This window comes from Pteropus alecto, unplaced genomic scaffold (genome assembly GCF_000325575.1).
Source record: "Pteropus alecto unplaced genomic scaffold, ASM32557v1 scaffold155, whole genome shotgun sequence".
NCBI lineage: Eukaryota > Metazoa > Chordata > Mammalia > Chiroptera > Pteropodidae > Pteropus > Pteropus alecto.
Genome location: NW_006438113.1, coordinates 18,783,114 through 18,796,889, shown reverse-complemented (window position 1 = coordinate 18,796,889; position 13,776 = coordinate 18,783,114). Strand labels below are relative to the sequence as shown.

Genomic DNA, 13,776 nt, shown 5'->3' with positions numbered 1-13,776 from the left:
TTCTCCCAAGAAGACATACAAATGGCCAATAAACATATGAAAAGATGCTCAACATCACTACCTCTTAGGCATATGCGAATGAAAACCACAATAAGATACCATCTCACACCTGTTAGAATAGCTGTTATCAACAGGACAAGTAATAACAAATGTTAGAAAGGATGCGGATGAAAAGGAACCCTCATACACTGCTGGTGGGACAGCAAATTGGTACAGCCACTGTGGAAAACTGTGGAGGTTCCTCAAAAACTAAGAATTGATGATCTACCATATGATCCAGCAATCTCTCTGCTGGGTATTTAAACCAAAGACTTGAAAATATATATCCAAAAAGGTATTTACACACAAATGTTCATAGCAGCATTATTCTTGGTGGCCAGGACTTGGAAGCAACTGAAGTGTCCTACGATAGGTGATTGGATAAGAAGATGCGGTTCTCATATACAATGGAATATTACTCAGCCATAAGAAAAGATGAAATACTTCCATTTGCGACAACATGGATGGGCCTTGAGATAATCATGCTAAGCAAAATAAGCCAGACTGAAAAAGTATAAAAACACATGATATCACTTATATGTGGGATATAAACCTAAAAGCAACAAATGAACAGGGCAAACAGACTCAGGGACATGGACAATGGACTAGTGGTTACCAGAGGGTGGAGGGTGGGGAGAGGAGGAGAGGAGAGGTAGACAGAGTAAAAGGGGTCGAATATAGGGAACTGGAGGAGGGTGAAGTGGATAAAGGGGATCAAATATATGGTAGCTGAAGGAAAGTGGACTTTGGGTGGTAAATACACAATAGAATATATAGATGTCAAATGATAATGTACACCTGAAAATTATATAATTGTATTAACCAGTTACTCCAATAAACTTAATAAAAAATAAAAAATTAAAAAAAGATCTAACTGATGACAGAGTAATGGATTCCAAAGGGGCTGGAATTCCTCTTCTGGGCAGAATGAACATATGAACAACTGCTGAAGTCTGTCGTTTTTAACTCTAAGCACTATATGGCTCTATTGATAATTCGACAGCATATATTATCTGTCTATCTAACTATCTAATCTAATCTATCTAAATGAAACATTCTCTTCTTTTTTAATCATTAGATTGTTGGTTCCTCTGGACGAGGAACATAGTGGATGCCTCACATTTTCAGCACTGCTGTAGTTTCACTGGATCTTCATTATGCGTCTGTACAGCAGGAAACTACGGATAAGACGTTCAGCGCATATTCCAAGATAAATCAGCCAATAAATGGCAAGTCAATAAGAACCTAGCTCCTGTGATATCTTGTCTCACATGCTTTACAGTCTTATATTAACTCTGTCATACTGGCTTAGTCTCCAGATGCCCTGTTCTGTTTTCATTTACCTGAACATGTCTTTAAAAGTTCCAGCATGTACCTTTTAGCACACCTAGCCCTACTGTTTTTATAACTTCTGTTTTCATTGGTATTGCAATGTTGTTTATATATCTTTTTTTTTCTGGTTTCCATTAGCTCTTTGGGCAAATTTAAGGTAGTTGACTTAAAATCTATGTCTAGTTAGTCTAATATCTGGGCTCCCTCAGGATAGTTCCTGTCAATTTTTTTCTCTATGAACAGGTCACACTTTCCTGTTTTTGTATATGTTTGTAACTTTTTCTTGAAAATTGGACATCTGAACATGATGTGGTAACTGGAAATCTGATTCTCCCACCATCTCAGGGTTTGCCGCTGTTGATTTTTTTGTGACTTTTCCAACTATTTTTGGAAACTATTTTTGCAAAGACTGTATTCTTTGTTAGGTGTGGTCACTGAAGTCTCTGTTTAGTTATTTCAATGGTCAGCCAGTGACCTGCCAGAGAGCCCTTGAAACACCAAAAATCAGCTGCTCTTTTCTTCATTAAGCAGTCCTCTAGTTGATCTAAGTCTTGGATTAGATTCCTGAGTTCTGAAAAAGTTGATTCTGTCAGTCTTTGCCAGTATATGGTTGTTGTTTTTCACTTTTAGTAACAGTGACTTTTATAGTGCTTACAAGATGCTTTTTTGTTTACTAATGACCTCAACCTAATTTACTTTGCTTAAAGGCTTAAGGGTTAGTTTGAAGGGGCAAGATTCAGTTTTAAAGTAGAACACATGTGAACTTCCATTCCACTTAACCCTTTCTTTGTTCAAGTTTGAGTCATTTACATTTCACTTCCTTGATGGACTATCTTATTCATACTTGCCTTAAGGATCAATTGTAATTGGAAATAGGTAATGTTAAGAAAATATAACTCTTGTGTTCATAGTAGGAAGGTTATTATATTGTTTCTGTAATTTCCCATATACATAACAACTTATGAGAACTTAAGAGTGTAAAGATTTTTGCCAAAGTCTAAGTCACATGAATGCAGAGAATTTACAACATTTACATTATGAACTCACTATGAATGACCAAACACAATCAATTAAGCTAATATTAAGGGCAAATTTATCACTAAAGATTTTATGTTAATTTTTAAAATTGTCGCTGTTTAAAATAAAGGCTGTTTAGACCTCAGAGTACTAGAGATGAGACAAAGTAAATACTGGAGGTCCTGGAGGTCAGCGTCTACCTGCTCTGTCTAGGGACACACAGGGATTTCACACCCTTAAGTCATTTTGCCAACAGGAGATTTTCAGTCTGCAATTCTAGAGTAATTAAAATATAAAGAGGGCTGTGGCTATGATACTTTTCCTCGCTCAGCCTGCTAAGATATTCATCTGGACACCCCTGCACAGACAGAGCAGAGTTCCTCCTGCTTCTTAAGCCTGGCTAAGTGCTTACTGGTGACAAAGCAAAGAACAGAATGTTGCTTCTTCCCTAGCACTGCTGGCCCGTCACGCAGTATCATTTGGTTGAATCAGTTTTTTGGTCAGTGTCTTGGGTTTACAAGGGCTTGCTATTTGTTTGGTTTTCAAAGCGTGGTCCCTGCACAGTAACATCAGCATCACCTGGGAACTTAGAAATGTAAAATTTCAGGTCCCTCTTCAGACTCACTGAATCAACTTCTGGGAACGGAGTCCAGCAGTTTCTGTTTTTTTTTTTTTTTTAATCAAGCCCTTCAGGAAATTCTCATGTATACTAAAACATGAGAAGTACTGACTTTAATTAGAGTATTAGAGTTCGGGATTATTTTAAGGGTCACCTGTCTTCTATTGGAAGTGTTGAAACTATCAATGAAAAGTTTTCAGGACCTCTAAGGACTAAATAAGTTATAAATAATAATGCATCTCAAATCCAAGTCAATATTGTGAACACAGTTCTTATTTCCTCTCAATTCTCTCTCAAAACCACATTACCACCCCTTGTTGAGCTGTAAAAAACACAACAGAGTGCAAAAAACAAACAAACAAACAAAGAAACCAAAAAGAAACCAAAAAACTGTGCTGCCATTATCACACCACATAATGGAAGGAAGGTAGAAATTCTTCTTATAGCTGGCAATTCTGTGCCAAAATATGCAGCAGAGAAGTTTTTTCTTGGAACAATCATTAACTTAGTGGCAGAGATCATAATAGAATCTGCCAGTTTAGGCCATACATCCTGCCTCAGTCTATTTACGTATAACATCTTTTTGTTGCAGGCGAAATGTGCTCTTTATAATCTAAGCAAAATTTCTAAAACATGTTTTCCTATGTACTTATGTGTATAATCATAATTGGAAGTAAAGAGTGCAACATAAGTGAACTTTCTGAAGTAGCCAGAGAAGACACATATAGAAACAGGCCAAAATATACATCTTTGTACAAAGAGCATAGTAAAAATTATGTTTTGTTTTCATCTATACTTTTGTTTTATAATTTTGTTTTCATCTATACTTTTGCAAATAAAAAAAAAAAAACCAACAACAACAACCCTGTTCTCGTGAAGTTTGCATTCCATTTGGGGGCAGGGGTTAAAAAGACAATAAACAAAGTTAATTATGAAACATGTCGGAAAGTTATGAGTGGAATGGAGCAAAATAAAATAGGGAAGATGACAGGCAGTTGGGGCGACACAATTTGCAGTTTTAAACTAGAGTGAAGACCTCACTAAGGTGACTTTTGAGCTAAGCCTTAAAGAATGAGAAGAAGCAAGTCTTACAGATATCTTAAAGGAAAAATAATTTCAGACAAAAGGATTATCGAGTACAGTGGCCCTGAGGTGGGAGCATGCTTCGTATGTGTGAAAACCACAGAGGGCAAAGTAGCAAGAGAAGTAAGGGAGAGAGCAATGGAAAGAAGGCAGTGAGGGGTGTGTGTGTGTGCATGTGTCCATGCAGATAGGATACAAGTACAGATTGTTTAGGGCCTTGTGAGGTTTCGAGCAGTGATCTGTGAACTAAACTTTTTAACAGGATCACTTTCCTTACTATTTTGAGAAAACACAGCTCTTTTCCCTCTCTGCCCAAGAAAGCAGAAGCAGCAGAGAGACATGCATGAGATTGCTCTGTAATAGTGACTGCACCTCAGCAGGAGAAGCACTGGAAGCAAAGGCGAGACTAAATTTTCACTGTGAACCCTCCTGTACTATTTGAATTTATTAAAAATCATATGAATGTATTATATTTTCAAAAGAAAATATTTGAAAGCAGTCTTTTCAATAAATAGTACCGGAACAACTAACTGTCCATGTTCAAAAAACTGGAACCTTGATCCATACTTTGTACTGCAACTAAAACTGAACCATAGACCTAAATGAAAGAATAAACGACTATAAAACTTCCAGAAGAAAATGTAAGAGAAAAGTCTTTGTAATCTTGGGTTAGACAAAAAATTTACAGACATTAACAATAAAAGTAGGATACATAAAAAAGCAATCGATCAATGAACTTCATCAAGATTTTAAAACTTCTGTTCTTTGCAAGTCACATTAAGAAAATGGAAGGACAAGCCAGAGAGTAGGAGGATATATCTGCAAAGCACGTAACAGATAGAGAGGGCTTATAAGTAGAGTAGATAAAGAACACTCAAAACTCAGTAAGAAAAAAACCCAATTATTAAAAAAATGGACAAAATATTTGAACATACATTTACTAAAACAGATAAACTATGGCAAATAAACACATGAAAATATGCGCAACATATTTAGTAAAGAAAATGTAAATTAAAACCACAATGAGACACCAATGCTTACTTACTCAAATGCTTAAACTGACAATAAGTAGAGGAAATATAACTCACATGTACTGCTTTGGAGAATGGCCTGGCAGTTTCATAATCTTACATTTATCATATGACCAGGCAATCTCACTACTTGGTATTTATCCAACTGAAATGAAAACCTACGTTCACACAAAATTCTGTACGTGAATGTTAATTGTGGCTTGCTTTATTACTGCCCTGAACTGAAAACAACCCAAATGTTCTTCAGTTGGTGAACAGATTAAAAAACTGGCATATTTATATAATGAACAACTACCCAGCAATAAAAAGGAAACAATCACTAATACACACGACATAAATGAAACTCAAATGTATTGTTGAATAAGAAAAGCTAAATTCAAAGGCTATATATTGTATGATTACAATTATATGATATTCTTATAAATGCATAACTACAGGGAAAGGAAAGAATTAAACGATTATAGGAATGTTAGATGGGAGAAGAGGTTATAAAAGGGGCAAGAGGGAATTTCTTAAGAGTGATGCAAGTGTTCTATATTTTAATTATGTTGTGACCTAACTATGTATTTGTCAAAAGTTACAGAACTGTATACAAAAAGGGTATACCATTTTACTAAATGCAAATCATACTTCAAAAAAAAAAACCCCCAAAAAAGAAAAACCAAAAAACCAAAACCAAACAAACAAACAAACAAAAAACAAAAAAAAAACCCACAAAAAACTGCACTGTCCAGTTCAACATTAAGAAAATGGGTACTGGATAAGTTGAATATGTAAGAATTTTCAAGGAAGACTGTTTTGTATTATCAGAGAATTACTCCTATTTACAGAAAGATTTACTGTACTATTTTCTTAAATAGGCTACTCCTTTGAGGGTATTTTACATTTAGATACAGATTAGTCTTCTGATAAGAGGCTATAAGGCAAAAAAAAAAGTACATGGAGGTGAATTGCAATTAACCTTGAATCATAAATGATCTAACATCTCTGAAATGATCATGTAAATCCATGGAAAAATAAAAAACAATTTAACATAAATATTAATTTATTAACACAATATTTTCCTCCAGGAAGTTATTAGAAAAAGTTATATGTTATTTTTTATTGTTTCTATTTTGCTCTCCTAATTGCAATTTGAGATCTAAGAATGATAAATCTAACCTTGAATTTGACATCTTAAAAGCTAAGCAACTATTATGACTTAAGGACTATATGTGCTATTATAATAGTGTCACAAATGCTTTTAGCATTTGGAAGTAACTGTATATATTGTTATATAAAATGTGGGAAACCTTCCTAGGTAAAAGTACACATACCAGATACTTTGCACACTTTGTTTCAACGAGGGCTAAATTGGTCTGTGTAGCTTCAGTCTACTTACAGGAATCCATTGTATGTTTAATCCAGTCCTTTATACCCACCATCTATTCTGTACCATTCTTCCAGGTGCCACACAGTTAAGCCACAGAAACAAAGATTAAGTTCAGTTTTTAAGTTTTGTGGATCGACAGCTAAAAATTAACATGCCACCTTTCTTTGGACATGTAATTGCTATGTCAGCAAACTAGAGACTCAAGGAGGATACACTTGAAAGCCCAAATTTTTAAATGGTCTAGCCCATAATTCATTATATTCATACTTGGCGCCTTAAAAGATATATGATCTCTAAGTCTTAATATTCCCCCTCCTACTGTTAAGTCTCAACTATTAAGAACTGAACATAGTACAGTGAATCCTCACTTAACAATGTCAGGTTCTGTGACTTTAAGTGAAACGTAAGTGAACTTTCCACTTATAATGACACCAATTTTTCCATAGGCTAATTGATATAAACAAAAGTTAAACTGCTATAGCAAAATGAAATATTATTCAAAGATCTGCTGTACCTTTTCCCCTAAAAAATTTTTAAAAATTAGATTTCAATCCATTAAATCAGAGACAATACAATAGAAATACAGCTGATGTTTAAACAATTTAAGCTCTCAAAGAATTTAATTATGTCAGATCTCTTCAAGCACTAAAAAGCTATTTTGGTGATTTCTTAATAAAGGCACACTGGTACAAGTTATTTTCTTATGTTTTCATTTATACTTATACTACTCAGAAGAATTTTTTTTAACCCAAAGCTGGAACAAGTTTTGCGTACCTGATGAAGTGCTCCTGCTGGTAAGACAACAGCATCACCAAGGAACTGAATAAGAGTGCAGGTTCTGACTCCATATTCCTCAAACAGCCTTTGGCGGAGCTTTTTGTTCACATACCAACTTTGGTCACGTATTGGATCATGTTCTGGTAGAACTTCAAGGCCTTGTTCTTTTGAAATCTGAAATATATGGATTAAAATTAAAATATACACCCCAAGTAAGGGAAATAGCAAATCCTGTATTTCAATTTTCTTTAATAAATAATAGTTGTTTGTTCTCAGAATCTTATGGAATGATACCTAAACTCAAGTTAAAGAAAATAATATTCCACAATTTAAAAAGCCAAAGGATATTAAAACAATACTGCACACTGATGAGCTATTAATAAAGTGAATCATATCCCCTTCTCATCTCTTCCTTCCACTTTACAATTGTTTCAAGAGTGTAACAGAGATGAGGAAAAGCTTAGTTTTCCAAGTCAGTTCATTCATATGTAGATTTCATAAACATGTATTGATCCTCTTTTTTAAGGTAGGTACAAAGATAAATACCTTTATACTCCTAGTCTTCTAACACTTGACAAATCAGTTTCAAGGGACCCTTATAACCAGTGAATAATCAGCTTTAAAAAGCATAATTTATAATATTTTTAATTAAAACACTGGTAAGGTAATCTGGGACAAAATAGTAGATATAGGGCTACAGTCATTTCACACTGGCCAGAGACAAACCTTAAGTCCCTTTAGAAGGAAGATTAATAATAATAAGAAAAGAAGCAATGGTCCTTTAAAAGAAATCCCTATCATTAGAAAATTTAGAAAATATCTGAGCAAAGGGTTTAAACCAGTGATTTCAGATAAATGTAACACTTTCATTTAGTGTCTTAACTAAATAGAAGGTAAATTTTTCAAAATTTCTGTCTTGAAGTAAATATCACAGAGCAATCAGATGTGATAAAGTAGAATTATTCCCTAGGTGAACAGCAAAAAATAAAAATAAAAATAAAAAAAAGATCCTACATTCTTTAGTCATTACTTTTCACCAAGGTTAATATCTGACTCATCAACAGATTAGTTCTTTACTATAAGGAGATGGGGGAACATCAGTAACTGAGAAGAAATAGCCATTCAAAACCCTCAACATGAAATGAGCTTTAAGAGGAGGAGGAGAAAGGAGCATTTGACTTTCAACAAGAAAAATCCCATTATTTACTCTTATGTTGCTGAATGCCAAATGAAGTTGAATTAAAAATTAGTAAGTCTTTGCTCAAGGTGAAGAGATAAACTATTTGCAACCTAAATTATACCTTTTGAAGAAATTCCCTTATCTTATCAACGTCTTTTCCAGCATAAATATGCCACAGAGCACCAGGTATTTCACTTGAGTCCTTCAATCGTTTTCTTAAAATGTCATCCAAATCTTCTTCCTCAAATTTCTTGAGTATTCCTGAAACACAAAAGAATATTTTCGAATTGGTCAGTAAAGAATACCAACAGAAAGCCAACTCTCTTAAAATTGATCAGAGGCAGCATAGCGCCTGACTAGATTGGGACTCTTAAAAAGAGGAGATGAACCCAGTTATATATCAACTGTAAGAACTATAAGAGCAGAGAACATTAACCCTGTGTAACTGGGGACACAAGTACCTTTCCTGGTTTGTTTTCTGCAAATCAAAGAACGAGATAAAAACTTAAGGGCTTCTACTCAAACTTAACCAACTTTCTTCCTGTCTCAAGGGAGTGGTCATAACAATGATTTGTACTCATATAGCATTTTATAACTTACAAAAGACTTTCATGACTACTATTAATCAGGTGGCCTCTGTAACCACTTAGTAAGGTAGATAAGGATCATGACCTCTATTTAATATCTGAGCAAACAGGTTCAATGAGATGAATTTGTTCATTACAATGACTAATGAAAGACAGAACGAAATGTCTTCTAATTTCTAGGTGATATCATAACTATTATCAGTTAATCTGTAATCATGTGCAAATGCCTCAGGTGCTTCAGTTTTGAGGAAACATCAGGTCATTCTAAATTGTTGACAAACAAATTATATATACACACACATCCACACAGGAAAAATGATTAACTGTGGTTATTTCTGAGTGAAATAAATATATGAAGGTCTTCGTTTTCAAACCCCTGATTTTACTATAGTGAACATTTTAAAAACATGTTCTTTTAAGAGAAAAAGAATCTACTGTCCACTACAATGAATATATCAGACATTTCCTAATTTGTGACAGTAAAAGCTTTTTTATCTTTACAATTGGCTGCAAGGGTTTTTTTCTTTCTCCTTCTTCTTCTTTTCTTTTTTTTGCTAGGATGTCCTAATTCAAACATTTATTGAGTGCTTACAATGTGCCAGACACTGTCCTAGAATGCTGGTAATTAGAGTTAAGAAAGACCTGGTCAAGAACCTCACAGAGTAAAGAAAGGCATCTGTAGGCAAATAAAAAAGAATATCACATAGTAAGTACAATCATGAGTAGAAAAGGTACACAAAGACTGGTTCAGTTCTCGAATGTTATTGTGTAATCTATGTTTAAAATGTTCTCTTTAAAAATGACAGCTGATAGTTTTAAAATGTGTTTTCTTAAAATTATAAGTTGGCAAACTTAAATAGGTTTTCCAATTTTTTTTTTCTTTAAATTTTATTGCTCTGTAAGTTATGAAGGAGGAGAGGAGGATGTATCATAAGGAAGAGAAAGTTTTTCTTTAAAGAAGATCTGCAGGGAGAGATGACAATCTAACTTAAACTCTGAAGGATGAATACAGGAATTTGCTGAGAAAGAGATAGGAAAAAGCCACTGTAGGTGGAGGAAAAAGCACATACTTTAAATAAGTAGGTCAGTATTTTTTGATGTGTTTTTAAGCATTATCATAACCCTAACACATTCCTTTTTTGTGATCATCTATAAAAATTGGCAAAAGCTTGAGTTAATGAAAGACTGTCAAAGAATTAAAATGTTAATGAATGTTTTCTCAAAAGACCAGGTATGTATTATGCTACAAATGAGGGACTGGAGGTGTGTAGGAACAAAGATGAGTAAGATAGTTCCAGCATGTAAGGACATGAATGAACAGTAGAGGAGAAAGGCAGGTGTAACCTCTGCATTTTAGACTAAGTGCTACAGGGGATGATTCGAACAAAGTACAGTGAGGTACAGAACAGATAATTAACCCTGTGGTATCACAGGCTTTGAAAGGATAAGTAATCCGAAACGCAGGTCACACATTTCTATGGCAGTCGAGGGTTACAACTCAAGTGTGCGTGACTTAAATTCTTGAGAGTGAGAGAGGAAAGGGGTTTTTTACCTATTATAATCAAGAGCGTCAGTTAAGGAAGCTGAGAAACATAAGTTTTTATAGTTTGGGGGAGTTTAGGTTGAGTATTACAGAAGCTGTCAAATATACAGAAAAGCTGAGTGAATATTATAATGAATTCCCATGTCCTCAGCACCTAGCCACTAAGCTGTAGATACCTTCTGGGCTCCAGATAAAGAATTGGTGATCTAAGTGATGGGTGGGAAGTCTTACATAGAATTTCACATAGGTAGAAAATAAAGTCTGTAACTCTAGAAAAGTCTTTGTTGTTAGTTCATAAGGTGTTAAGAACCAAGGAATAGTGTCACAGAGGCCAAGCCCAGTATATGAAGACAATATAGTGATTAAAAGTGCCATTTTATTACAGAGGTGGCAAGTAATAAAAGGACCAGAAGGAACCACTGAATTATCCAATTGTGAGAAAGTAATTTCAGTGGGGTAACAGACATAGGGGCCAACCTGCATTTAGTTTACATGTAAAAGGGAAGTGACAGATACAGAAACGAATTTGTTATGAGGGCAGGAACAATAGGATGGTGGCAAAGACATGATTTGCAGGAGGTTTTCTTTTGAAAAAGAAGGAACAGTCTTAGAGTCTGCTCTCACTCTGAAGAAAAGAAGCCACTGGAGAGGGAAAATTTAAAGGCCTACATCTATAAAGAAAGGAATAACAAAAAGGAGTAACAGATGAAACAAGGTTTTAGAAAGAAATCTAGAAGATGGAATCTGAAACTAATACACTGGATAGAAAGGTTACTTCTATTTAGAAGAAAAGGCCTCTTCTTTCTCTGACACTGGAGAATAAAAAAGGAGGAATCATGAGGCACAAACCATATCTTAACCATCTTCAGAGCCTTAAAACCTAGCTTCTATTATTCACTTAATGTTTATAAGTGACCTGAACTACTATAGAATATAATGATAGGAAAGGAGCAAATAAACAATATTCATTTTTAAAATTAAAATTCCCATTATAGCGAAAGACAGGTAAATACATAAATCACTCAAGTAATAAAGATCAGAATATCCCCGTATGTACTGCAATTCTTTTTGGAATCTTTGCTGTTAACTTTGAGGCCATATAATACTAGTCTAATACTAGATAAAACTAGTGTGTATGGTTATTCAATTGTTATTCCAAACACCACTATTCATTAAGTTTCTTTACCTGCTTTTGAGAGAATGCCATTTCCTTTTGCTATGCCAACATAGACTAGAATATTTACAACATCAGAAACTTCAACATGGAGATTTGTGGTTCCTATATCATGATCTTTAGCAGCAGCTACACCTGTGTATAAAAAAAAAATTTTACTTGACAGACTACTTTACATATTTTAAAAATCAGGTCTATGAGGAAAATTTGTTAATTGTAATTTGAGTATTTGTCTCCTTGTTCTAAAACCTGCCTCCAATCTATGACATGTCCCATAAAAATCAAATGAATAGAAAATGTAAATATTTTACAAAGAATCAGCAGGTACTTAACTATATATTGATTATACATTCCTAATATACATCTTGGTTTAGAAAAAGATTTTGATGAATTATTAAAAAAAAAAAAAACAGATTCAGTAGAATCTAAAAATAGATAATTTGTCCTTGGACAAAAGTTAGTTAAAATTCCATATAATTTGAAACTGACAGAAATGCAAATATATTCATTAACCAATATTACATAAAAATAAAAGAAAGAGATGCAAATATATACCTACCATAGGCACTGCACAACCTGGGCCCTAGATCGGGACGCACAAAAAATCCTGGCAAATGAGAAGCCAAATTGAATTTTCCTTCTGGATTGCAATATTCTGGCAATGGCAGGCTTTTTAAAAGATCTTCATATCTGAAAAATAACAACATTGACTTCTTTTGAATACAGACTTACATTTTTAAGTGCTTTCAAATATATTTTCAATAAATTTTCAAGCTGTTCAAAACACAAGACTACTTTCCCTTAAAGCCTCTGACAGGTAACACTTTCCTTGACTTCACAGTTTAATGCATAACACACGGGCAAATGCAGAACAGAAGTGATACTAAAACTGCAATTCTGCCTAATCATGGCAAATTAAAATCATGAAGAGAAGGTAAGTCCTAAACAGGGCCCCTTGCCTTTTGATATGAGAATTCTTTCCTTTACTGCCCTAATATAAAGACTTCTCCTCCTCTGCTGAGACTAGAGATTCAGTCGTTTTTGGTTACTAATTTTAACTGAGGAAGAAAATGCCTTAAGATCACATTTTTAGTTCCTTTTCTTACTCCTGGAGATAATATCAACTCAATTTTAAAAAGCTAAGAGTCAAAATAAGTTTCAAAAGATGTACCTTGCTGGCATCATAGTCTTGAAATCTTCTCCTGAAGGGCAGTCTTTCAATTTTAAAACAACTGTTTCTCCACTTTTCGTTTTTTGCCGTTCTATAAAGAATGCAGTTAATTACTAAAAAGGTAATGACTGCCTTTTTATTTTTATTAATGTTTGGAGAGGAAGAAATGTAAAATGAATGATTCAATTGTTGCATAACAGGTACCTAATGAATGCTTGTTTATTGGCTTTTATTTATGATGTACTTAGTAGTAAGACTTTTCCTTATGTAGATAGATATTTGTAATATTGCAAAATTTAAAACATTTCTAAATTATTAAAATCAGCCTTACATTTTAACTTTCAATTTTCAAAGTGTTTAACATAAATTATATGATTCAATTTTCAAAGGCTTATGGGGTTGCCAAACATATTCCCCATGTGATATAAGGAAAAACAGTATAAATGACTTGCTTATGGTCAAAGGGAATTAGGGGTAGGCCCAGGACTAGAACCTAGTCTCTTTGTTTCCAAGCACAGATAGTCCCCAATTTATGATAGTTTGATTTAGGATTTTTCAATGGTGCAAAAGCAACAGGCATTCAGCTGAAACTGTACTTCTGATTTTGATTTTTTCCTGGGCTAGCTATGTGGTGCAATACTGTTGTGATACAGGGCAGCTGCAGCTCCCAGTCAGCCACGCCATCATGAGGGGAACACCGATACTCTACAATATGTTCACTGTGTTGACTGTGCCCAACTGTAGGCTAATATAAGTATTTGCACACATTTAAGGTAGGCGAGGCTAAAGCTATGATGCTCTGTAGGTTAGTGAATTAAATGCATTTTTGACACGGTATTTTACTTTTATGG

General features: G+C 34.2%; 1 protein-coding gene across 9 annotated transcripts in view; it reads right to left on the bottom strand.

The window, feature by feature from the left end:
- The window catches only part of JMJD1C (jumonji domain containing 1C), a 302,235-nt gene that overhangs the window by 4,327 nt on the left and 284,132 nt on the right, over positions 1-13,776 (bottom strand). For all 9 annotated transcript variants that reach the window (XM_025049371.1, XM_025049365.1, XM_025049364.1 and 6 more), the window contains 5 exons: positions 12,926-13,016; positions 12,314-12,444; positions 11,767-11,889; positions 8,572-8,711; positions 7,268-7,444 (listed from right to left, as the gene is read on the bottom strand). In XM_025049371.1, the coding sequence (XP_024905139.1) occupies positions 7,268-7,444; positions 8,572-8,711; positions 11,767-11,889; positions 12,314-12,444; positions 12,926-13,016 (662 nt within the window). The remainder of the gene's footprint in view (positions 1-7,267; positions 7,445-8,571; positions 8,712-11,766; positions 11,890-12,313; positions 12,445-12,925; positions 13,017-13,776) is intronic.